We start from the raw sequence: 27,641 nt of genomic DNA on the forward strand, positions 1-27,641 counted from the left end.
CAGGAGGAGCTACTAGGTAAAATGTCACCAGCTTGGAACTGTTATTGTCATGTGGATGGGACTAATGTATGTAATTGGTGTATTCATGAGGGGACTACCCTAAAAGACATTACATCTATCTATCTATCTATCTATCTATCTATCTATCTATCTATCTATCTATCTATCTATCTATCTATCTATCTATCTATCTATCTATCTATCTATCTATCTATCTATCTATCTATCTATCTATCTATCTATCTATCTATCTATCTATCTATCTATCTATCTATCTATCTATCTATCTATCTATCTATGTCAAGTCAAGTCAAGTCAAAAGATTTATATAGCGCGCTACATACCCAGAGGGTCTCAAGGCGCTTGTAGAAGGGTGGGGAGTTACTTGTCGAATATCCACGTTTTGAGTTGCTTTCTGAATGCTAGGTGGTTCTGAGTAAGGCGAAGGTGAGTGGGAAGTGAGTTCCAAGTTTTAGCTGCTAGGTAGGAGAAGGATCTACCTCCCATGGTGGTTTTGTTGATGCGAGGTACAGTGGCAAGGGCTTGGTTTGAGGATCGTAGCTGGCGGGAGGGGGTGTAGAAGGATAGTCGTGTGTTGAGGCATTCGGGTCCGATTTCGTAGAGTGCTTTGTGTGCGTGGGTTAGGAGCCGGAAAGTGATCCTCTTATTGACGGGGAGCCAGTGGAGGTTTTTCAGGTGATCAGAGATGTGTTCTTTACGCGGGATGTCTAATATGAGCCTTGCTGAGGCGTTCTGGATGCATTGTAGTTTTTTCTGGAGTTTTGCGGTGGTGCCGGCGTAGAGGGTGTTTCCGTAGTCCAGTCGGCTCGTGACCAGAGCGTGGGTGACTGTTTTTCTAGTTTCGGTAGGGATCCAGCGAAATGTTTTTTTGAGTATGCGAAGAATGTTGAAGCAAGATGAAGAAACGGCGTTGACTTGTCTGTTCATCGAGAGTGAGGAATCCAGGATGACGCCCAGGTTCCGTGCGTGGTCCGTCGGGATGGGTGCTTTTCCAAGGGCCTCTGGCCACCAAGAGTCGTCCCAGGCTGAGGGGGAGGTACCTAAGATGAGGACTTCTGTTTTGTCTGAGTTCAGTTTCAGACGGCTGTGCTTCATCCATTCGGCTACTTCTTTCATTCCTTCGTGTAGGTTGGTTTTGGCCGTGTTAGGGTCTCTGGTGAGTGATAGGATCAGTTGAGTGTCGTCGGCGTAGGAGATGATGTTGAGGTTATGTTGGCGTGCGATGGCCGCGAGGGGGCTCATGTAAACGTTGAAGAGGGTGGGACTGAGTGAGGACCCTTGAGGTACGCCGCAGATGACTTCAGTGGCCTCTGACTTGAATGGTGGAAGGCGGACTCTCTGGGTTCTTCCGGAGAGGAACGAGGTGATCCATTCCAGTGCTTTTCCTTGGATTCCGATGTTTTTGAGGCGCTGTAGAAGGGTGCTATGGCAGACTGTGTCGAAGGCTGCGGAGAGGTCGAGGAGGATGAGGGCGACTGTGTCTCCATTGTCCAGTAGAGTTCGAATGTCGTCTGTTGCTGCGATGAGGGTGGTTTCGGTGCTGTGCTTGGCTCGGAAGCCGGACTGTGAGGAGTCGAGGGATTTGGTGGTTTCGAGGAATGCGGCGAGCTGGTTGTTGACAGCTTTCTCGATGACTTTGGCCGGGAATGGGAGGAGTGAGATAGGGCGATAGTTTTTGAGTTCGGTGGGGTCAGCTGTGGGTTTCTTCAGGAGGGCGCTGAGTTCGGCATGTTTCCAGCTTTCCGGGAAGGTTGCGGAGTTGAGGGAGCAGTTGATGACGTCTCGGAGGTGCGGTGCGATAATGGAGTCTGCTTTGTGAAAGATGTGGTGAGGGCAAGGGTCTGTGGGGGATCCTGAGTGGATAAAGTTCATCAGACGGATGGTGTCCTCAGTGGAGATTGGCTTCCAGTCATTGAGGATGTTCAGGGGGGGTGGGGGTCCTGCAGGGGATTGGGTGGGTTGGTCTTCGGGTTGGTTGTCGAAGCTGTTGTGGATGTCTGCAATTTTGTTGTGGAAGAATGAGGCTAGGGAGTCGCAGAGGGCTTGAGAGGGGGTGATGTCGTTGGAGTTGGCTGAGGGGTTGGTAAATTCCTTGACGATGTTGAATAATTCCTTGCTGTTGTGGGCGTTGTTATCTAGACGGTCCTTGAGGGCTGCTTTCTTGGCATTTCGGATTAGTTGGTGGTGTATGCGGGTGGCGTTTTTGAAGGCGTCCTTGGTGCTGGTGGTTGGGTCTTTTTTCCAGGCCTTCTCGAGGGAGCGACAGAGTTTCTTGGATTTCTTAAGATCATCGTTGAACCAGGAGGCCTTCTTGCTGCCTAGTTTGATTTGTCGTTTTTTCAGTGGTGCTAGGATGTCGGCGCTGTTGGATAACCATTGGGTGAGGTTGGTGGCTGCTTGGTCTGGGTTTGAGGAGTGGGCGGGGGGCCTTTGAAGAAGCGATGAGGAGATCTGGTCGATGGTGATTTTGTTCCAGTTTCTTTGCAGAGTGGGTTGGGGGTGGTTGTTGGATGTGGGCTTGTTGTAGGTGAAGTGAACGCAGCTGTGGTCAGTCCAAAGGAGAGCTGTGGTGTGGCTGAAGGAAACATGCTTGCTGGAGGTGAAGATAGGGTCGAGTGTGTGACCTGCGATGTGGGTGGGGGTAGTGACAAGTTGTTTAAGTCCGAGGTTTGCGAGGTTGTCCAAAAGGGTGGTGGTGTTGCGGTCGTTGTTCTTTTCAAGGTGAAAGTTGAGGTCTCCCAAAAGGATGTAGTCCTCGGAGGGGAGCGCGTGTGGAGTGATGAAGTCCGTGATGTCTTCACTAAATTGTGCACGGTGTCTTGGTGGCCTGTAAAGGAGGGTGCCTCTGAGTGTGGTCTTGGGGTCGATGTGGATCTGGAAGTGAAGGTGTTCAGAGTTGGCGAGATTGACGTCTGAGCTGGTTGAGATGCGGATGGATTTCTTATGGACGATAGCGATGCCTCCTCCTGTGTGGCCGGTACGGTCCTTGCGAATGATCTTATAGCCTTCCGGGATGGCAATGGTGATGTCTGGGGCTGAAGAGGCATTCATCCATGTTTCTGTTAGGAAGGCGACGTCCGGAGAGATGGTGTCGAGTAGATTCCAGAGGTCAATGGCGTGCCTGTGGACCGAGCGGGTGTTGAGCAGGATGCATTGTAGGTGGTTGGGATCGGATATCTGTTGTGTGTTCGTAGATGAGGAGTTGTTCTTGGTGCCGTCGAACTTGCAGGAGTAGCAGGAAAAGGGTCCATGGGTGTGTCCAGGAGCCGCTTGGACGCAGTTGGGGGAACGGCCGGGGTTAAGGGCTAGGAGGGTGGTGGCAGCGTAAGTAATGCGGGAGGGGTGGGCATTACGAGGACCAGGGGCTCTGGCGCTGGGCGCGGTCCAGGCGCGGACGGGCTTAGACGGGCTTACCTTTGGCGCACCTTCGGCGCGACTGGGGCGCGATCGCTGCGCGTGAACGCTGCGCGCAAAAGCCACTGTCATAAGTGGATAGTTGAAGGGGAGGGGCGAGGCAGGCTCAGCTGGGAGGCGGGAGCGTGATTGGAGGGACGGGCTAGGACGTCACAGGAAGCAAATGGCTGCAACAACAACAAACACTTAACGCAGGGAGAGGTTGGGGCGAGCAGTGGGGCGCAATGATCAAAATATATATTTTATAAAAGAAATGGCTGACATAGAGTAGCGCTATGAGCACAGCACATTAAGAGTGACAGGCGGCGCTATGAAATTGGGCACAGAGCAAACACAGAGCAGCAATCACAAAGCAGCAAAGCAGCGCTGAGGACAGAGCGAGTCAAATGCACAATGCGGCGCTATGGTAGTCCAGCTGAAGAATGCAGATATTACAAGCAGCGTGGGAGAAGCGCTACGATACCCAGCAGGAGAACAGAGGGGAGCAACCGGATCTGCACGAGTCAGGACGGTCACAGCTCTCGGGGGGGAGGGGTCGGTCTAATCTATCTGTGGGAGGCAGGCTCAGCTGGGAGGCGGGAGCGTGATTGGAGGGACGGGCTAGGACGTCACAGGAAGCAAATGGCTGCAACAACAACAAACACTTAACGCAGGGAGAGGTTGGGGCGAGCAGTGGGGCGCAATGATCAAAATATATATTTTATAAAAGAAATGGCTGACATAGAGTAGCGCTATGAGCACAGCACATTAAGAGTGACAGGCGGCGCTATGAAATTGGGCACAGAGCAAACACAGAGCAGCAATCACAAAGCAGCAAAGCAGCGCTGAGGACAGAGCGAGTCAAATGCACAATGCGGCGCTATGGTAGTCCAGCTGAAGAATGCAGATATTACAAGCAGCGTGGGAGAAGCGCTACGATACCCAGCAGGAGAACAGAGGGGAGCAACCGGATCTGCACGAGTCAGGACGGTCTATCTATCTATCTATCTATCTATCTATCTATCTATCTATCTATCTATCTATCTATCTATCTATCTATCTATCTATCTATCTATCTATCTATCTATCTATCACCCACTGGCGGATGCCAGTAGGTAGTTATAGTTACGACCAAGTTTCCATAGGAAGAGCATTTTTTATTTTGCTTATAACTTTGGCGTTGTTTGATGAATCTTCATGAAATGTCCCAAACTAATTCTTTGTTCATATCAGCTCCTATGTTGAAAGTTTGGGGGTGATTCGTCAAGGGGGGGCCGAGAAAAAAAGGGGGTCCCAAAACGTGTTTTTTCTATGTTAATTTCCATAGGAAACTTTAGACAAGGCTACAGGTCGAACGGGTGAACGGAATTACCCCAAATTTGGCAGGGAGAAGGGTCTTGGTCTAGAAAGCACGCTTTTGTTTATTTGGTGTAAATCCGTTCAGTAGTTTTGGAGAAGTATCAAAATTTACAGATATCGATATTTGGGAATTCTGCCTTCTGATTGGCTGAGGGGTTACGAGCACGAGCTTGGTGCTTATTGGCTGCGAGCGGTGCGAGCGGTTGCAACTAGGAAGTGTTGGCAGCCATTTTGTGATTCCGTTGAAGCGAGTAAGGGCAAAAAAGGGTGAAAAGAGTAGGAAAGAGAAGGGTAGGAGCGCTGTGAGGTCTGTGGGGTGGTTAGGGTGTGAAAGTGCTGTTTTGCCCAGAGTGAGATGGTGCTGAGGTGAGGTGCCGGTACACTCGGGGATGAAACCGTGAGCTTATTGCTGTAAACTGATGTGCTCCTGGTGCTGTAGCATACTGGCTGCTGTAACATAGCTGTGCAAGTGGTGTTAGTATGGGTTTAGACTATAGCGGGAGTGAGAAGCAAACTACTCACCCCTACCGATCTGAAGACTTGAATGAAGTGTTTTAGCAAGCAGGAATAAAGAAATAATTGTGAAGAATATAATGCAGAAGATTGCAATGCCACAGAAGACAAATGGTGAAATCAGGTGTGTTTAAGAAAGTGGCTGTGTGGGATAAAGTGATGGAGTCTGCAAGTTATATAAAAAGTGTCTTTATTTAAGTGCCATAACCATTGGTACAAGAGCTAAGGCATCCAGCTGAGGCAAACTCCAACCGCTTCTGCTGTTTTCAAACCTAAGCTCCTGCATCAGTCAATTCCACATTACATGTTACAGTTCCATGTGACATAAACAATACCTATTAGACATGAATGACTGTAAATTGTAGAATGAAAATAAAGGTAGGATAGGACTACCACACTGCCAACCAGTTCCTAATAAATGCCTTGTTTTTTTATCTTGATCGCCAGCTCGTGAGCAGAGGCTGAGGATGAGCTAATTTGTGTGAAAGGGCTTCCTGGATAACAGACAGGCAGAGAGACGTGTGAACAAAGAATAGATATGGTTTCAAAATGGATGTCGGGTTTAGGCTAATTTAGCAAGTAAATAGCGTATTTGCATAGGCCATACATTATCCATCCCTGGTTAGTGTGGAGACATAAGGGCCAATAATGAAAACACAGTTCAAATGCCTAAGCATACTTGGAAAGTTAGTATATGAAAATAGTTCAATTGAAGTGTATTAAAAAATTTTATAGGAAAAAGTCAAAAAAGTTGGAAAAAATCAATCCAAGAATAAAGTGAATTGCTTACAAGTCTTGGAGATTGCAGTCCGGAAGTTCTTCAGCGGCTTGAAATGCGTAATGTTCCAAGAGGCGATTGTTGCCATCGTGTGAGAAAAGCGAAGCGATCCAATTCATATCCTCGAAGGGACAGTAATGTTCCTCGAATGTTAGAGCGGCAATTTGAATTGGCAGGCAATCTGCGATGTTGTCAAAGGTCGCACGTTGCAGGAGATCTTTCGCGGCTGCGCAAAAATCCCATTCCGCCAGGATACTTTTTTGCGTTGCATCGGCCATTGCTCCACTGCCCGAACAATCTAGTTAATTGTTTTCAAGATACTCCATTACCTGCTGGATATCGGGAGCGTTTGCTGGGGTGTTGGCAAGGCATAGATCCATTTGCCAGTCGATTGGGCAAGTTTTGCAATAAAAAGATGGTTGCACGCAGATTGTATATGTGTAAATAAATGTCATGTTGTAGCTGGCTCCGATAATAGATAGAGGCACGCAGTAGAAAAGTTGTTCTATTTTTTCACGGTATTGATGTAGAGGCGTATTCTGTCGGATATGCTTGTTACCACAGGGAGCGCAGCCATTTTTAATGAGCTAAAATAGTAGTAGGCTGGCCACAAACAGAGCGAGAATTATGGACACTGTTCCTGTTATTCCAGAGATGATGGAATGAATGAAGTCTGCTATCTGCAGTCGTTAAATTACTTTTGGAGAAGTGAGGGACACTTCTGCTTGAAACAAAAGCGCTTTCAGTTTGCTCTGTTTAATAAAATCTGTTTTCAAAGTAGGTATTGAAGGCCAAGTTGAACATTGGGAGTTACTTTGTGTGGGTGGGAATGGAGATTGCCAGAGGAAGTTATTGGGTTTGAAACAGTAGGGGCATACGGTATGTCAGCTCACATTGCGTAGCAGTCCATGTTATAAAGAAGCAGATAACTGCCGTTAGAAAGCTGTGTGAATGTTGGTCTGATTGTGGGAGTTGGCGTGTTTTTAAAAAAGCACGCAAGATTGGGGGCAGTAAGCTTAGAAGCGTGGTGCAGTTGGACATTTTTGCATAGTGATGAATGACTGCCATTGTGGTCCCACTTTTCACCTGTGAGAAAAACTTTGGTATCCTCTTTAAGACAGCGATATGTAAATGGGAGAAAACACTGCTCGTTAATAAACGCGCTACCTTATATAATCACATACAACATGACAAACAACATGTACACCTAGCAGACACAACAACACTACGTACTGTGGGAACCGTGGCTAGCCATGTACACAAACCAAACATAGCACCTCTGCTACACAATGCATAATGCGGGGAGAGATGGGAGCAAAGTATGTGGAAGGTGGCAAGTGATTCTCGATTATAAAAGTATACAATGCAAAGTGTTGAGGGGATGTGTCGGAGAGAGTTGAGTACGCAGAGCACAGACATGTACATGTGAAGATACACTGGTGGTCTATTGAGTGAAGTGGACAGCGGACGCAACCATGATAGTACAGTCAGTAGGGAAGATTACGAAAACATAGCGTGTACGTTCCCCCTCCCCCACCAAATCTTTAGCATAGTGGGCTGGCTCGGTGTACACAAAGCTAGCATAGGGTAATAAATAAAAGGCATGTTTCTCTGGGTGTGGTTCTCTTCCGGAATGGCGAACATGACTGTCAGGTCTGCGCAGCTTAGACCACCACGAGGCTGACGCTGTGAGCGAAGGTGGCTGCGGGAATAATTCTCTCAGCCTGCTGGTACCCAGAAACCGTCATGGCAGCTGCAATGCACATATGCCCCACAGTTCACCTTCCGACACCGCCGTACGTGAAAGAGGGCCAACCACGTGTCGGCAGAAGCTCCTGGGCCGAGGTCTGCGAGCTGGGAAGGCTCCTGAGTGTAGTGTCCTGAGAGATGGGGCACGAGGGCACTAGGACCTCGGAGGAGGTCAGAGTGCCGGACAGGTCACCGGACACCAGTTCCGGTCAGGAGGGAAACAGGGACACACACAGGAAGCAGGGGACGAGGCAGGACGTGCAGCATGCTGGCTGCCGATAACATGCAATAAAGAATAAACAACTTACTTGGTGTCGCTGTGATTACTGTGACCGACGCGACGCCACAACTGGCGACGAGGCGGGATCGAAATCCACGCGTCGCGGCGACTGTCGGAGCCCACCCGGTCGCGGAAAGAAGATCGGAGCCAGGAGCCCACCCTGGTCCGAAGTGCCCAGTAAAAAAGAACATCGTTGCGGGAGCCCACCCCGGCGCTGCTAAGAGAAGTAAGAGCAGCGCGAGACTGAAACTGATCAAGCAACTGAAGGAAAGATTAAAATCCCTCTCGCGCGTGAGTTTCAACGAACTCTCGCGAGAGGTGGCAGCCATTTTGAAGTCAGGCGAATTGAGCCAATCAGCGTCCAAGATAGACGGCGGCCATTTTGAAGGGTCAGGCAAAGTCCCGAACAGCGCGAAATCGCGCGAGAGTGCGGCGGCCATTTTGAAGTCAGGCAATTTGGGCCAATAGCAGCACAGGAAGGCCGGGAGGCCATTTTAAGGTCAGGCAAAAAGGAAAATTGACAAAAAAAGGTCTAAATAAAAGAGAAACGACAAGAAAAAGGTGCCAAAGAAGGAAAATAGCACCAGAGGGACAAGAAGGAAGTAAAAAGGAAAAAATAAATAAATTAGCAAAATAACAGAAAGGAAGGATATGGGTGACGAAGAGACAAGGAGCACACAAGCTGTGTTCCGCAGGCCACTGCCATTCAACATATCGGAACCGCAAGCAGGCATCAGATGGGAGAGATGGCTACGACAATTTGAACGATACATGCGCGCAACGGACGTCGTAGAGAGCAAACAACTAGATTTGCTGGTCAACCTTGCGGGAGACGAAATAGAAGACCTAATGATGACACTACCGAGTGAAAAAACGGCAGATTATAAAGGCGCGAAAGCGTGCCTCACGGAGAAATTTGACCCCCAACGCAACATTGATTTCGAAAGATACACGTTCCACACAGCATGCCAGCAACCAGAAGAGAGCATGGACGACTTCGCGACAAGGTTGCGGAAGTTGGTGACGTACTGCAAATTTGATAAGTTTGACAATGAAGAAGCAATACGAACGCGCCTCATCGTAGGGTGTTTGTCAGTAGAGTTCAGAGCACGCATCCTAAAAGAACCAACAACACTTGAAAAAATACTGACGATGGCCCGCACAGAAGCACGGGCCACGGACCATGCCAAACAGATACAAATTGGCAAAGAAAAAGGAACAGCGATGGCGCATCGGATGACGGAATATTTCAAAAGGAACGACAACAGGGAGCAACAACATCCCAGGAAACAAGCGGTCACATGTTACAGATGCGGCTTTGACTTCCCACACGTTGGCACCTGCCCAGCAATGGGCCAGAAATGCAGAAAATGCAACGGGAACAACCACTTCGCAAGCACCTGCATGAGCCGGCAATTTAGGAATGAGAGGGGACGAACAGCTAGACCAAGGACAACAGGCACCAGGCATGCCAGACACATGGAGACAGAAGAGAGAGGATCGTCGGATGAGTCGGACGGACAGACGACGGCTGGGAGAGAAGCACGGCTATACCTCATGTCCGACACACCAAAGGAAGGAAAACAGCAGGAACACATCCAGCTGGTGGAGAAACAGCAAATAAAAAAGACGGCCACAGTAGACATCGACGTCGGGCGCCACAGAACAAAATTTGTGCTAGACAGTGGTGCCACATGCAACATAATGTGCATGTCAGAATACATGAAGATGAGAACAAAGCCAAAGTTATCGCCATCAAAAGTAGATGTGTTCACGTGGGGTTCAAAGACACCCGTAGAAAACATGGGCAAGTTCACTGAAATATTAACATATCAGGACATGACATATCAAGAAGAAATACACGTCCTGAAAGGGGACATCCCTGCACCCTGCCTGCTGAGCAACGTCACGGCACAAGTCATGGGGCTGTTGGCTATGACATATCACATGACAGAAAAAGAGAACATACTGCAAGAATATCCAGAAATACTGCAAGGACTGGGGAAGCTAAAAGACAAACAGGTTACCCTACACATAAACGAAGCAGTGAGACCAGTGGCACAGCATCACAGGAGAGTGCCAATTCACCTACAACCGCAAGTGGAAGAAGAAATAAACAACTTACTGCAGCAAGACATAATTGAGCCTGCAGATGGGCCGACACCGTGGGTATCACCGATTGTGGCAGTCCCGAAGAAAAATACGTCCAAAATACGGATCTGTGTGGACATGAGAATACCGAACACTGCAATATCGAGGGAACGTCATCCAGGACTTCATCTGAACGACATGATCAGCCGGTTGACAGGGGCATGCCGATTCTCAAAGCTAGATCTGTGCAAAGGGTATCACCAACTAGAGCTGGACCAACAATCAAGGTACATAACGACATTCTCCACCCACCTAGGACTATTCAGGTACAAACGGCTCAGTTTTGGTATCTCGTCAGCGGCCGAAATATTTCAGGAGACAATAAGACAGGTGATACGACCAGTAAATAACAGTTTCAACTACAGCGACGACATCCTAGTGTTTGGGAAATCGGACGGAGAACATGATAGTGCCCTAAGGCAAGTGTGCAAACAACTAAAGCAGGCTGGATTAACACTGAATGGAGAAAAGTGCGAGCTAGGGAGGAGAGAACTGATCTTCTTCGGACACATATTCTCAGAAAAAGGGATGAGGCCTGATCCCAGCAAAGTGGAGACGCTGAAGAATACAAAGCCACCGTCAGATGTGGCAGAAATAAGATCATTCCTAGGCCTGGCAAGCTACTGTGCCAGATACATACAAGACTTTGCCACGGTGAGCACGCCGCTGAGAGAACTAACGAAACAAGGCCAGAAATTTGTCTGGTCTCAACAATGCAATGAATCGTTCAAAGAGATAAGGAAGGCCGTGATGACTGTGGAGCACCTCGCATACTTCGACCCGCTGCTTTGCACCGAGCTGACGGTCGATGCCAGCCCAGTGGGTTTAGGTGCAATATTAGCACAACACCTGCCGGGAAAGGAGTCACCAAGGAAGATTGTCTCATACGCCAGCAAAAGCCTGACAGACATTGAGAAGGCGTACTCTCAGCCGGAAAAAGAAAGCTTGGCGGTGGTATGGGCATGCGAGCATTACCACATGTTTGTGTACGGGAAGCCGTTCACCATCATCACAGACCACCAAGCACTAGTAACAATTTACGGCAACCCAGCAGCAAAGATGCCGCCCCGCATCGAGCGCTGGGGCATCCGATTAATGGATTACGATTTCAAAATTGTCCACAAACCAGGGAAAGAACATAATCCAGCAGACTACATGTCGCGACATTCCCTGCCGCACGCTGAAAACAAGGCCTCAATGGCAGAAGAATACTTGAACTTCGTGTTAAAGCAAAGCACGCCGGCACCGGTAACTCTAACAGAAATAGAGAGAGAAACGGGAAAAGATGACACTCTTCGAGCGGCCAGAGAAACGATGAGACAGCAAAGGTGGAGGCACGTAAACAACAACTGCACTTGGAAGGCAGGAGTAAAGAAGGAGGAGATGCTGGCTCTACAGAAAATAAGCGGGGAACTGTCGGAGACCAACAGTGGAATTGTAATGCGGGTCACCAGGATAGTCATTCCAAGCTCACTACGACGACAAGTGGTCAACATTGCACACGAGTCACACAGAGGCATAGTAGCGACAAAGAAGAAAAAGTGTGGTTCCCTGGATTAGATCGTCTAGTAGAAGATACTATTGCGGCCTGTCACCTCTGTCAAACGACAGGTCCACCTGCAAGACAAGAACCACTACAGATGTCAGAACTGCCAAGGGCTGTATGGACAACAATGGCGGCCGATTTCTATGGACCTCTAGACGCGGGAACGTACCTACTGGTCATCATAGACGAATACTCCAGATTCCCCATTGTGAGATCGGTCTCCTCAACGTCAGCAGCCGCAACATTACCGGTTCTGGACGACATATTTGCAGCATGGGGCTCGCCAGAGACACTGAAAACGGATAATGGTCCTCCGTTCTCAGGAGAGGAATTTCGAAGGTTCATGGCCTACCTTGGAATACAGCACAGAAAGATAACACCACTATGGCCGCAAGCAAATGGCATGGTCGAAAGGTTCATGGGAAATATCAAGAAGGCAGTTCAGAGGGCGAAGTTGTCACAGATTTCCCTGGGCCAAGCACTATGCCAAATACTGAGAGACTACAGAAACACGCCTCATGGGTCTACAGGGAAATGCCCGGCGGAGCTAGTACTAGGGAGGACAAGCAGAACGAGGCTGCCGCAGGTAGAAGGACTGACAGCACCAGGGCACGACAGCGTGGCAGCAAAAGATGAGGCGGCCAAGAAAAAAATGAAGGAATATGCTGACGGAAGGCGACATGCCATTAAATCACACCTCCATGAAGGAGATACTGTTGTGGTACGACAGAGACAACAACGGAAGTCGGACAGTACATTCGCCCAAGACCCGCTGACGATAACAAAGGTAAAAGGAACAATGGTAACAGCAGAGTCAGACAGCCGACGAATAACAAGGTACAGCTCCCATTTCAAAGGCCTAAAAGAAGAAAAGGACGAAGAGCAAGTGACAGGCATCGAAGAGACAACAAAAAGGGAGAGCCAAGAAGCAGGCACAGAAGAAGCCGCCAGGCCAAAGGAGGGCCAAGGACTTGTGACAAGGCCGAGGAGAGACATTGTGAGACCAAAGAGACTAATAGAAGAAATGTGAGCTGCCACCCTAGGCAGCATCTCGCGAATAACATCTATCGACATTTCACATTTGCAACAGACTATGCGAAAGAAACTGTCCCATTTCTGATTACCAACAAATACTACTGTTGTAACTTTTTGTGACAAAAGGGGGAGATGTAGTGTCCTGAGAGATGGGGCACGAGGGCACTAGGACCTCGGAGGAGGTCAGAGTGCCGGACAGGTCACCGGACACCAGTTCCGGTCAGGAGGGAAACAGGGACACACACAGGAAGCAGGGGACGAGGCAGGACGTGCAGCATGCTGGCTGCCGATAACATGCAATAAAGAATAAACAACTTACTTGGTGTCGCTGTGATTACTGTGACCGACGCGACGCGACACTGAGATCAACGCTGGCCACCGCGACACAGGCAGACAACGTCCAGCCTGAGGCCCAGCACCGTGGAGTGCTCTGTATACTACTAACACAGTAGTCCAACAGGTACCAACAGTGGAATGGTGTCTTGATCCCACAATGGATGATGTTAGAACTGCATCTGAGAGTGCAGATGAAGGTACTCCTTTCGACCAGCTGTAACCAACTGTAGGTCCCAACAGTGGAACGGTGTCTTGTTCCCACAATGGACGATGTTAAAACTACATCTGAGAGTGGAGATGATGGTACTCCCTTCGACCAGGTGCAAGCAACCCTAGGTCCCAACAGTCGAACAGTGTCTTGATCCCAGAATGGACGATGTCCAATATTACCTGCTGCTGGGTTTTCAGAGAACTCCCTCCGTTGAGGTGCATTAGACTCTGTGCTTCCGTAGCTAAGTGCTGCACATGATTATTGTGGTTGGCTGACTGCAGTCGGTGGAGTACACCGTGGTACAGCAGGTCCGAACAGTGAAACGGGGTCTTGATTCCACAATGGACGATGTTAGAACTGTATGTGAGAGTGGAAATGAAGGTACTCCCTTCGGCCAGGTGCAACCAACTCTATGTGCTTCCGTAGCTAACTGCTGCACATGATTATTGTGCTTGGTTGACACCAGTCGGTGGAGTACACCGCGGTACAGCAGGTCGAAACAGTGAAACGGGGTCTTGATTCTGTGATTGAGGATGTCAGGAGTTAAAGTTTGTGATGATTTGTGTGTACCCCCACCGATCAGGTGCAACCAACTCCGTGCATCCGAATCCAACGGCACGTGGTTGTGAGGCGTTAATGTCCACTGCCTCTGGCCTACACTGCAGTCAGCAGGGCTCACAATTCAGATCGAGTGGTGATTGTTTAATCACAGAATCGAGTAGGCAACTAACTATAACGTCTATTGAAATATACACAATAGCCTTTTAGTATACTTGGTTGAAGAAGATTTTTAAGATTACTTATAGGTCTAGTACAATGACCAAATTCTTCTTGGTAGTGGTAAAGAACACTGAATAACAGTGTACACAGTGGACAGCAGAGATCGCAATTTGAATTTTTTGATTTATGTTTTGCAGAGTTTTGTGTAATTTATAGGCCTGGGCGAAAATTTTGCTCCGTTCGCGGAAATTGCGATAATTTGGCATTTTCGCGTTCTGCGAAGAGCGCGAAAATGTCAAAATTTCCGGTTTCCGCAGCTTGGCGATAATTTGTTTCTTGCTCGCGCTGTAAAATAATACATTCTCGCGCGCGCGCGATCGCCTTACCTGAATCCCTGCGTTCGCCGACAAGTTTTCTTGATCCGGTCGCGTTCTCCATGAGATGTTGTATTGTTTTTAACCATTTGCGCTGTCTCGCGACAGTTCGCGCCCGCAGTGACGTCATGCATCGCGCAATCACGTCTTTCTTCTCACGATCATACACCGCGAGACAACTCAAAACAAGATGGCCGCGCCCGCAAGCAACCACATGGGTAAGTTGGTGACCCGCAACCATGCAGAAAATCTCGCGAACATGCGGGAAAAAGCTTCCGCATCTTCGCGATATTTCCGCTTGTTTGCGATAATTTTAAACATTTTCGCGATAATTTGCGAAAGTTAATTTCGCAAATTCCGCCCACCCCTAGTAATTTATGTTGTATTTTGTGAAGAGGAAGTGAGAAAAAGTATTCATGGAAGACTGTGCTCACTACTGCCTTCAATTTACACTGCAGACAGCAGTGTTCACAATTCAGATCGAGTCGCTATTGTAGATGATGCAGTCCTGTAGGCAAAAGACATTGCTCCAGTGCGCTCAGTCCGCACCACGCATACGCATCATCGCAGGGTCCGCACATGGTTTTTCTTGCTTTGCATACTGCAAACAGGACAGCTCAAGTCAACGCCATGTGGCTGTGGGCCATTGCTGACCGCTCTCTGGCCTACACTGCAGACAGCAGTGTTTACAATTCAGATCGAGTCGCTATTGTAGATGACACAGTCCTGTAGGCAAAATACATTTCTCCAGTACGCTCTGTCTGCACCACGGATACGCATCATCACGGTGTCCGCACACGGATTTTGTTGCTTTGCGTACGGCAAACAGGACAGGTCAAGCCAACGCCACATGGCTGTGGGCCCTTGCTGACCGCTCTCTGGCCTACACTGCAGACAGCAGTGTTTACAATTCATACCGAGTCGCTATTGCAGATGATGTAGTGTTGTAGGCAACAGACATTGCTCCTAGTACGGCCCGCCCGCAGCACGCATTATCGCTGGCTGTGCACATGCTGAATGCTTTTGATGTGGCTATCTGAGTGCACTAGACCTGATGGACCCTTTATGATACAATCTTTTTGTGTATTCTTTCAGATCTACTGCCTGTATCTCAGTATACCACAACTTATGGTTCTTTTACGATAGAATCTTTTCTGTATTATTTCATATCTAGTGTCCCTACCTTACTGCAGCACAAACTATTGACTCTTTTATTATTGAATCTCTGTTAGTTATTCCAATGATTACTGTTGTAGTTGATGCTAGCAGCAACCTTTCCCTGAGGGCTGGTTTACAGTCACCCACACGCCTTCAGCACAGACGTCGCTGGATATGTGACCCTGGTAATAAAAAGTAGTTGAGCGCACATGCCCGTACCCACTTCCACTATCTATCTGTGTCCGTGTGTTCATTATCTATGCATGATACTGCCCCTGGGTCGTACCACATTACATTCTGCTGTGGACAGCGTATGCAACCATGTTACCTCTGGCAGTGGGGAAAAGTTCTGTTATGTAGCTTTTGCATGCATGGCTATCACAGGTGGAAGGCCCCATTACAGAGCATGAACATTGATGAAGATGATGGTTGCATGTTGTGTGTAGTGTCAGATATGTGTATATAGCAAAATGTTTTCAAAAAAGCTCTGTAAGCAGAAGAGGAGTCTCTCATCAAACGCTGTAGAGAGAATGACTAAAATTGGTGGGGTCCTCCAACTGTTACAGTGGGAAATGTTATGAACCAATGAAATGCTTTTCTTTCAGGTCACATGGCAATCGCGCACCGAGCGCGCAAGGAGGCCGCATCCGACGCGATTTTGAGCAAATGTATTTACCATAATATGAGTTTATTACAGTTAGAAATATATCAATGTTTAAAATATTTTAGATTATCGCTTGTTCTCATATGCCCTTTAAACTTATTTAGATATAGTTTTGAGACGAAAATAAATGAGGGCATGGCGTTCCCAGCGTGACACCATACGTCTATGACGTAACACAGGGCCTAGCAGCGTGCAGTCATTGGATACGCAATGCGCAGTGGGCATGACCCCATACATACATGACGTAAGGTGCGGCTTGGCACTGCATACCCGTTGCATACCAAAGTAGCAGCTGGCGCGACCACATACATATATGATGTTACGCGGGACGCGGTGCCACGAACCCGTCGGATATGAAATCCGTATCCTTTACGAGTTTAGCAATATGGCAGATAGGATTCGCGTGCTGATTGAGCTTGGTACACTACGGTATGGGACTTCAGTTTTCTCCCCCCCCCAAAAAAACGATATACATACTTTTTTTGAAGATATAAAATATTACATATTTTTCAAATAAAAAAAAAGGATAATAGAGTTCCAAAATCTAACAAAAAAAATAGAAAAAATATAGGTTTTATAAATATTAAAATATGAAATTAACATTTAAAAAACCTTTGAAATTCACTGAAAAAACCATAGGTTTTATAGACGTTATAGTTAGGAATTAGCATTTAAAAAATCGGAAAAATTCACTGAAAAACCCATAGGTTTCAGGGATGTTATAGTTAGTTGGACATTTGACTCCTATAAAACCAGAGAAATTTGCCCGTTATAGTTAGTTTAGCTAACTATAACTCACGTGCCCGCAATGCACTGGTGATGACGTCACATATTACATCACTCATGACATGGTCACCGATGACATCACTGATGACTCCTGCGCTCTGTTTTCAAAAAGCCCCTGGTTGGGCCAGCTCCTGTGAGCAATCAGTTATTTATTTGTGGGGGCCACCTCCCCAGGGCTTACTAATTTGAATGGGGGGCACGTGCTCCACCGCAGCCCTGAGGACCGCCACCTCCTCGGGGCATTCATTCAAATGTGCAGGGGGCCTCATGGGCCTTCAGGGACTGCCACTTCCCCAGGGCACAACATTTTTAACAAAAGTGTGTGGGGGGCTCCTGCCCCTCCGCACACTGCCTCCGGGACCGCCGCCTCCCCTGGACTTTGAAGATGGAGGGAGGGGGGTGCGCAGCCCCCCTCCTGGAGCCCTCCTTGGCCGGCTCCTGCAGTGTCCCGGGACACTGGTATTTGCTATGGCAGGGCGGGAGCACGGCTCCCGCCCTGCCATAGCAAACTCTGCTTTGCTACCTTGAAGTGGGAGCAGGGTAACCTGCTCTCGCTTCAATGAAGCAAAGCAGAATCGCTTTTGAGCAAGGTGAGCTGCATGTCAGCAACTCTCCTTGCTCAAAAGCAATGCAGGCTCCCGCAGGAGGCTGGGAGCCGCCAGGACCGTGGGGGCGTTGGGGCTCCCCCCATGGTCCCCAACCATGAGACCAGGGGATAGGGTCCCCAGGGCCATAAATGGCCTGGAGGGGGGCCACGCAGCCCCCTCCCCTCTAATTATAATTTTTAAAAAATGGAAAGGCTGGCCCCGGGGCATGGGGTCCCTGGGGCCATAATTAGCATCCGGAGCAGGGCCACGCGGCCTCCTCCACAAACTTTCAACAAAAAAAAAGAAGGCTTCCAGGCCCCGGGGGGATGGGGTCCCCGGGGGCCAACATAGGCCAAGGGAAGGGGGGCCACGCAGCCCCTCTCCCATAAAAAAGAAATAAAAAATAATAAAACAAAAGCCGGCATCTTGCCAGAGGCCCCGCCCCCTCCCTGCACCACTGTGCAAACGCGGTGGGCTAGTTGGCCCCCAGGGACCCTCAGGATTGAAGGGGACTTAATCATCTAACTTACAACATGCCAGAGGCAAAATTTGCACAGTGATGCAGCGAGGGGGTGGGGCCTGAAACAACAAGTGTGCAAATGCGCCCCCTGGCGCATTGTAAATTATGGGATTTAGTCCCCTTCAATCCTGAGGGTCCTTTGGGGCCAACTAGCCCACCAAGTACCTCCAGTAAGCGCCACAGAGCTGCATTGCAGACAGGTGGTCTGAGGCCACGCCGCTTTTTACACCTTTTTGCAATGTAGCTCTGTGGCGGTACCTGGTGGGCTAGTTGGCCCCTAGGGACCCTCAGGATTGAAGGAGACATAATCCCCCAATTTACAACAGGCCAGGGGGCGCGTTTGCACAGTGGTGCAGCGAGGGGACGGGGCCTGAAACAACAAGTGTGCAAACGCACCCCCTGGCACGTTGTAAATTGGGGGATTTAGTCCCCTTCAATCCTGAGGGATCCTGGGAGCCAACTAGCCCACCAAGTACCTCCAGTAAGCGCCACAGCGCCATGCCCCTTTTTATACCACTCTGCAAATGCAGCTTCTGGTGCACTGCTGTTGGGGCGATGAGGTCCTCTTGTGTCCTGAGGACCTCAGGATACAAGTGGACTTCATCCTACGAGCAGCAGTGCACCACAAGCCGCATTTTCAGTGTGGTGTAAAAAGGGGCATGACCTCGGAACACCTCTCCGCAATGCAGCTCTGTGGCGCTTACTGGAGGTACCTGGTGGGCTAGTTGGCCACCACGGACCCTCAGGGTTCAAGGGGATTTATTAGGGACATTATAGTTAGAATTTAGGATTTAAAACACCTTTGAAATTCACTGAAAAAAAACAAAGGTTTCAGGGACGTTATAGTTAGAAGTTAGCATTTAAAAAACCCATGAAATTCACTAAAAAAAACATCGGTTTCCGGGACATTATAGTCCGAAATTAGCATTTAAAAAAACCTTTTAAATTAACTGAAAAAAACATAGGTTTCAGGCACGTTATAGTTAGAAATTAGCATTTAAAAAACCCTCAAATTTCACTGAAAACACCATAGGTTTCAGGGACGTTATAGTTAGTTGGACATTTCACTAGTACAAAACTAGAGAAATTCCGCCGTTATAGTTAGTTCGGCTAACTATAACTCGTGCCCCCGCATCACGCCCCCGCAATGCACTGCTGATGACGTCACATATTACATCATTCATGACATGGTCAGTGACATCACTGATGACATCACTGATGACATCATCCACATGAAAATCTGTTGCACCTCCTCACACCCTAATATAACCTTTGATACACCCACTCTAAATACAGACTACCAATAAGAAACCATAGACACACCAATATGAGTTACTACATACACATTTACTGATTCCTAGGTCTACAAACACATCCACTCATTCACCCATTGTCACTCATACATGCAGTCACTCATAAATACAACACTATCATATGCACTCATACACCTATACAGACACTCACACACCAAAACTAATCCAGAGTTACTCACACACCTAGTCAGGCATGCAAAGAATCAATGACACTTCCATTTACTCACGTATACAGTTATACACACACCACCTCACTTATTCATACTTAATCTCTTATACAACCACTGATACAAGTACACACTCATCCATACAGCCACTCTCACAATCACTGACTCTCATGTGTAGTTATTTACTACTCCAACTCTCACATACACTGCCTTTTACATATGTAGTTACTTGGACATATACCACTGAGACATCCATTCACTCACCAACACATCCATACACACACTCACCCATCCATACAGCTGTTTCCACATATATTCTTCAACCCATACACCCAGTGAATCAACCCCTCACACATCTATGCACAGTCACACACCTCCCACCCACCCACACACACACTCAGGCACCCATACAAATACTCAGGCAACCAATCAATAACCCATATAGACACTCATGTAGATACTCACCAACCCATGCAGCAGCTTACAAAACAGACTGATACAGACATTCACACAGTTTAGTCACTAACCCATGCATTCAGTAAGACACATTTAATCACTCACTTATACAGTCAGTCACGCACCTACTAAATCCTCCATCCAGACACTTATACACCCACTCATTCTTAAATACACCATGGAATATATATAAAACATATTTAAACTTTATAGAAACACACAGTCACTGGATGATGTCATCAGTGATGTCATTTGAGATGTCATCAGTGATGTAATCAGTGATGTCACGGACCATATCATTAATGATGTAATATGTGATGTCATCAGCAGTGCATTGCGGGGGCGCGAGTTATAGTTAGCTCATGTTCAAGTTCAAAAAAGCTTTATTCGGATACCGTCATATCCATAAAAACACAACAAACATAACAATTTAAAAATACACAAATAGAATTGCAGTAAAATCCATTGGCATATACATGAATACACATAATAAAAATATGTCAGATTTGTGCAAAAACTCATGTACAGACAACATATAATCTCAGGGATTGGACATTATCTGGCGTGTGCGCACGGCAATTCTCAAGAAAGTGCCTGTGCGGAAAATTATCTCTCTGTCGACCAGGGTAATTAACCTTGTATAAGCATTTTCCAGACTAATGGCTGTAGATTTTTTTTTTTAAAGGGGATTAACCCCTTGTGTGCCCATGACGAGCTGGACGTGGATATCCTTCCCTTTCTCACACCCAATACAATCATCTATGATCACTCTTGTTGGAGATGTAGACGGATTTTTCTATATGGACAGCCAAAAGAGGGCGAGCCCTGATAAAGTCCTCTGTAAATTCAAATTTAGGGGCATATTATCAAGAACGGCGTTACAATTATCACCACTTTAGCGGCAGGAAGCTGCTGCTAAAGCGGTGATAATGGGCTTGATAATATGCCCTTGAGAATTTCAATAGAAGCCCAGGTTCACACCAGAACCTGGGCTTCTATTGGAATTCTCAAGGGCATATGATCAAGCCTATTATCGCCGCTTTAGCAGCAGTTTTGTGCCGCTAAAGCGGCGATAATTTTAACACCAATCTTGATAATATGTCCCTTAGTTCCTTGTGGCAAATGTATTGAGCTGTTGAGTTTGGGACACCTAATAGCTTCCTGCAAAATCTATTCACTTCTTGTTGAATGCAGTAGCTATTGGCGATTCCACAGACCACAGCACCATACGTGGCTGTTGGTACACACTGTGATTTAAAAAATTTTAAACGGCTAGAATAGCACCTGTTCTCTTCGGGCGGGGGAGACTGAGAATAGAGTTTGAGGCCTTTGAGAACTTGCTCCTGGATTGAACCATGTGTTCAGTCCAGGAGCCGTTTGCAGCAAAGACCAACCCGAGGTAGGGAAAAGTACTAGTACTTGTCAATTTCTGGTCTCTCACGGATATAATATTAAGGTGACGTTTCCTGGGTCCACACGACATTATAAAAGATTTTTTAAAATTAGTTCTTAGGTCCAGGCTATTCATGTAGTCAACAAAACCCTGCACCAAGATGCGTAAAGAATTAGGGGTGCGGCCCATAATGACTGCATCATCCGCATAAAGTAGCACAGGAAGATTTTTGCCATTTATTTTAGGGATGTCATGAGTCAATGATTTGAGTGCTTTGTGCAGTCCGTTAATATAGATAATGAAGAGGAGGGGAGCTAGAACACAGCCCTGTCTAACCCCCCGGTCAACTTTAATTGCTTCAGTGACCTTGCCCTCACTGCTCATCCTGACCTGGGCCTTAAGATCTTTGTGGAGGTGCGCTAGACAATGCACCAAGCCAAGGGCTCATTCAATCAATAGGTCAGAAGGATAGACCAAAGCTTTGACCTATTAACAAGGTCAAAGGCAGAGGTCAGATCCATAAATGCCAGATAGATTGGTGAAACCCGTGCTATAGTGTATTTGCCCATGATTAGATTAAGGTTTAGGCATTGTTCGTTGGTGCCTACTTTACTTGGAAAGCCCAATTGACAGGGCTCTAAAATGCCGTTTTGCTCAGACCACTCTAATATCTTATTGAATAAGACTCTACCCAAGATTTTTCGAGTGTTATCCATTAAGGAGATAGGCCTACAGCAATTGGGTTGGGAGCGGTCATCCTGTTTTAAAATCCGGAGAATAATACTTGTGTACCAGGTGCTAGGGAGCGGGGCATGTGTTAAATTGTTTAAAACATTTAAAAGAAGGGGCGCCCAGAAGTCTGGTTTGCACTTAATAAGGTCAATAGGTAGGCCATCTGGTCTTTAAGGATTTCCTCTTTCCTGCTAGTCATCGCAGTTTTATACCTCTGCCTGCCCAGTTTCACATCTGAATTGCACCTTGGGTTGGATGACAGGGCTCTACGCAATTGTCTATTTGTCTCAGAGCACTCGTGGTAAAACCATCCAGGTCCACGTTTCACATGGGGGATTGGCTTTGATAGTAGTGTTTTAATTTCTAGACAAAGTTTGGTGAAATCATGGACAGTCTCAGGGTGTGGGTCCTGGGCTGATAAACATGAGTTTATAAGGCGCATATTAGTCTTTACCAATGTCTGAAACAATTTGTTATTATTGATACCCCATCAAAACAATCTTAAATTGTCGGTGGAGGGCGTCAAATTCCTGGCCCCACATTCAGAGATAAATGAGGGTTAGGGGGCTAGTTGCAACACTGTTTTAATTGGGTTATGATCCCCATGGCTCGTAGCGATGACTTCTGCACTTGATAGGTAATCTACGAGAAGAGGGGAGGTAAAGACAAAATCTATAGTGGAAGAATATCCCCTCACTCTAAATGTAGGTTCAGGATGGTTGTAAGTATGTGTTACTCCCACAGTTTCCATGACATTGGTAAGGTTGTATGTTTTCAAAAATGCGGCCAACACTGCGGCAAGCTGGGCCAAAATTGCGGAGCCCTGTACTGTGTGGTGTGTCTGCTAGTTTCGCATTAAAATCACCACCCAAAAAGATACCAATGGTTTTAACTGATTCTTGCTGGCAATATAGGTTAGAAATAAAATCAAAATGTTTAGTGAAATTCCGGTTGGGAATTGAATAAAAATCATCATTATAAAAATTAATCAAGTAAAAAGAGACGCTCCTTTTGTAGAGTGAGGCTTGGAAATTACAATTATGGGTTGGTATAACCTTGATACTGCCGCCAGCGGCTATGTTGAGCCAAATGGATTGCCCCCCCACGGGGCGACCAAGCTTAGGGGTGAGAGCTACAATATTATGACATTGGAACCCATTGATGTGCAATTCATGGGTAGCCCAGGTCTCTTGGAACATGACTATGTCCTGTTCGTTTACTAGGCGTAACCAATCTGGATCCCCCAGCTTCGACTGAAGGCCTGCCACATTCCAACTCAGAATGCTTAACTCTGTGTGGGCTTGGGCCTTAATTGATGCCTGCTGATCATCTGGCTTATCAACGATGGGGGGGATGCAGAGGCCTGGTGGTTGTGTGAAAAAGATAGTTGATGTTTCAGCGGAGGTGGTTGTCAGTCTTGGGTATCTAATTCCGATAGTACCTGAAACCTGTTGGATAAAGAGGGGAGGGCAAACACATTCGCGGTAGGTCTAAATATTGGTTTGTAAAAATAATCCAAAGATAGAGCACAGATACTAGTGCTTTGGTTAGATATTTGCTCCCAAGATCTCAGTATGCAACATACCATATGGGGGTTACGGAAGTTAGCTGAACTAACTATAATGATGGGATTTCTCTGGTTTTGTCCACCTAACTATAAAGTCCCTGAAACCTATGGTTTTTTCAGTGAATTTCTAATGCTTTTTAAATGCAAATTTCTAACTATAACTTGCCTGAAACCTATGGTTTTTTCAGTGAATTTCAAAGGTTTTTTAAATGCTAATTTCTAACTATAACGTCCCTGAAACCTTTGGGTTTTTCAGTGTATATATATATATATATATATATATATATATATATATATATATATATATATATGAACTAACAAGTGCCAAAGAGCGGATTTCGGAGGCACACAACAGCTTGCCTGCCCTCCGGCGTGTTTCCATTCACCATTTGCTCCCAATCCCAGATATTAGTTGGGCCAACGCGTTTCAAAGCTTGACGCTTCTTCTTCGGGGCAAGAAACCACAGGCAGCACAAACTCGTTGCGTAAGTAAATACATCAATTTATTTACTCTGCGGCCCTCTAGTGGGCGTTCTCACATTAGACATAGGCATTCTGGGATGCGTAGTCCCGCAACGTGTAACAATCTCCCCTGAGTGCCCTTGTCTTGCGAGAAGGTGATTCTTCTCACTACTTACGAATCAATTCTGAATAGCAAGGAGGACACAGGACTAACTGCTGGTTTCAGAGGGTCGCCTCCACAGTCAAACAGCTCTCCTATAAGCCCGTTTATGTACAGGGTAGATAGGGTTAGGGCAAAAAAACAGCCCTGTTGTACTCCCTTAGAGACTAGAATGTCATTGGTTAAACTACCGTCTAGATTCCACGTGGCTTTGGCACAATTATCCTGGTGTAGACGAATCAGGATTTTAAGTAAATCAATAGGGAGTCCTAAGTCTCGAAGGGCAGTCCAGAGGTGGTTACGGTCTATGGAGTCCAATGCCGTTTGAAGGTCGACAAACACAAAATATAAGTGACTCCTCCTTTGTCACTTCTTTCCATATAAGTAGGAGAAATCTAAATACTTGGTCTAGAGTACTCGTGGAAGCCCTGAATCCTGCCTGTACATTGGATAAAATATTATTCTCCTCGATCCAACCTTGGATCTGGGTTAAAATGATTTTGCAAAAAACTTTTTGAGAAACATTTATAAGGCTAATTGGCATGTAGTTCGCTGGATCCCCCTGGTCTCCCTTTTTGAATATTGGGGTTATTTCCAGGCCTCTCCAGGTTGCAGAAATATCTCCACCTCGCAAGATGACATTAAAAACAGTTTGTAACAGAGGTTCCCCATATGGTAGGCTCAGCTTTAAACACATCTCCCAGTATATTGTCCAACCTGGAGCTTTCCCATTCTGCAAAGAGCTAATGGCTGTAAAAGGTTTCCTCTTTTAAAAAGCTAATTTTATCGGCTAATTCTGTGCTGCAAACCTGTGCTTCTAGACAGAAATCATCCACTTTGCCTGTGTAGAGATTCGTAAAATACTCTTCCCAGACATGGGGCTGTATATGGAAGTCAGTTTCAGTTTTCTGCTTGGTGTCCCTTTTGACAAGAGGTGCCAAAATAATTGACAATCCTTCAGCCTTGGGGCTTCTACAAGTGTGTGCCAGTTCTCTGACTCCCAGCCCCTTTTTGCTTCAACCTGTGACTTTTTGTACAATTTTCTTCTATTTTTAATATCTATCTGTGTTTCTTTCTTAACCGCCACAATTAATTCATCTCTGGCTTGCCTACAAGCCTCATTATACCATGGGGCAGTGTTCCGTTGGATTGGATTAAAATTGCACTGCTTATTAAAAAGGATCTTAGGGTAGAAGTTAATTGCTGGAAAGTAGCCATTATATCCTCATCACTAATATCTAGATTACTCACGACAGGAAGGATCTGTGCTACCTCAGCATAAATGTTTGGGAGGAGATTCCCATTGGCCAATATATGTGGCTATTTTACTCTTATATTGTTATTAGTGGTAACAACAGGGGCCACCATCTGTTTGGGTCGGTCATACAGAATTGGGAGACCCAATACCGTCAGTGCAAGAGCATTTTGATCACTATCCTCTCGATTTAGTATGATCATGTCATTAACAATTGGCCAGAGGTCAAGGTCTACCAAAATATAGTCGATCCTGCTCTTGGCTTTCCCCCTCATAAACGTAGTTTGTTTCCTGTACCTCATTTCCATATTATTCCTGTCAGTACATTACAACATTCACTCTTAAATAGGTCAGATGGCGCAATGTACTTATTCTGGCAGCATCTACTCCATTGAGCCGCTGGAGGCTCCCTTAACAGAATTCTTTCGGTCTGACTATCTCTAAATGAGGCGGGCGGACCCAGGTTTTGGCGGACAACAATCTCTGCTGTCTTTGCGATGAAGCGCATTGTCTACTAAACTCTTAATTAGGCTCGAGGCAGCCTTGTATTTGACAATCTCAGTATTCAGTGAGGCAGGTGGTAAGCTCCTCAGAAAAATGTTTTGCTCCTCCATTTCTAAGTGACGCATGCGCAGGCCTAATGAATTAGACAGTGGGCCCAGAGTGATAAGAGACCTCCTGCAGCAGGAAGACAGCATTCACCCATATGCCCAAGTGCTGCACGCGCACCAGAAGCTAACAGTAGAGCTCTCCCTTTAGAAACTACAAGGCACATAGGTGTTGGGTCTGAAACTTGCCTTTTGCTTGGAAGCTAAACATCACTCTCAGTTTTTGTTTGTTTTTTGCTTGTTGGTGTTTTATGTGTGGTGCTTTTATCACACTGCAGAGTTGGGGGAAGCTATACTGTCTATCTAAATGTTTGATACACACATTAAGAATGTTGGTTTCTTATCCACTGACCTTTGTTCTTTCTCTCCACTTGTGGTCTCTGTGTCTCATCTTCATGCGCCTCCTTCATGAGCAGGTGTTGTTGCCTTGGTGTCCTTCAGGAAGGAAACTCAGAGTGTGAACTGAACAAGACCTGAAGCAGGAAACAGAATGGATGGTGCTCAAGAACACTGGCATGAAGCAACCCAGTGCTGGACTCTTTCGGAGCACGTGCTCATCATTTTCAGCTAGTTTTTGCACAGAAATAGAGCTGAACATAGGAAGACCTGCAACATGGCTGTTAAGATGCCTCCGCAGCTTTCATAATTTAAAAAGTCTCCAGAAGAGGAGATAATATTACACTGAACATTCCTACAAGAATGGACTGTAAAATACTTTGATATTGCTGACATACAAAACCTATGGATTGTGGAGCTTATTTTCTATTTTCAAATAAATTGTTTTTTTCTAATGGTTTTGTAGGTTCTACAGTTTGTTTCAGATTATTAACATTGGTGTTACAATATAGACACTAAGGTGGTCGTCATCCAAACTAACAAGTATTCACAGTTAGTTTTAGGTCTCTAGTCTTCTGTAGTCTTAGGATGAAAGCTGGAGGTCTCCGGTCATTGTACACCCATTTGTGTTGCTTCTGTGATCTAAGTGATTCGATGTGATTATATTTCCCAAGTGAAACTGGTTGAATAGTGTAGTAACCAGGCTGAGGCAATGGGTTGTAAGCTGGTTATTTATTTGGCTACACAAGACACAGAGCCAGTGGACCAGCTCTGCCAACAGCCTCCACAGACAAACAGTACAGAGGGTTGCTAGGACACGAGCATTCCATAAACAAATAAATCATAGTACATGCTTACAGGTACATCACAACAAATAGGTTTCTAGAACCACGGTTAGTATTACAGAAAGGACCTCAGTGGCGCAATGGGAGTGTTTGCCTGCTTTTTACATCCCTGGGGCACCATGATATTACAGAAGGGGCCACAGACGCTTGTGCTACCCATTCTGTA

The 27,641-nt window shown here is 46.5% G+C and overlaps 1 protein-coding gene across 1 annotated transcript in view; it reads left to right on the plus strand.

Moving 5' to 3' along the window:
* The window catches only part of LOC146809030 (lens fiber membrane intrinsic protein-like), a 76,166-nt gene extending 49,081 nt beyond the window's left edge, over positions 1 to 27,085 (plus strand). Inside the window, exon 5 of the mRNA XM_085614280.1 lies at positions 26,711 to 27,085. Coding sequence (XP_085470406.1) covers positions 26,711 to 26,760 — 50 coding nt within the window. The 3' untranslated portion in view covers positions 26,761 to 27,085. The remainder of the gene's footprint in view (positions 1 to 26,710) is intronic.
* Positions 27,086 to 27,641: the final 556 nt, after the last annotated feature.

The sequence above is a fragment of the Triturus cristatus genome, chromosome 7 (assembly GCF_964204655.1).
Source record: "Triturus cristatus chromosome 7, aTriCri1.1, whole genome shotgun sequence".
Lineage (NCBI taxonomy): Eukaryota > Metazoa > Chordata > Amphibia > Caudata > Salamandridae > Triturus > Triturus cristatus.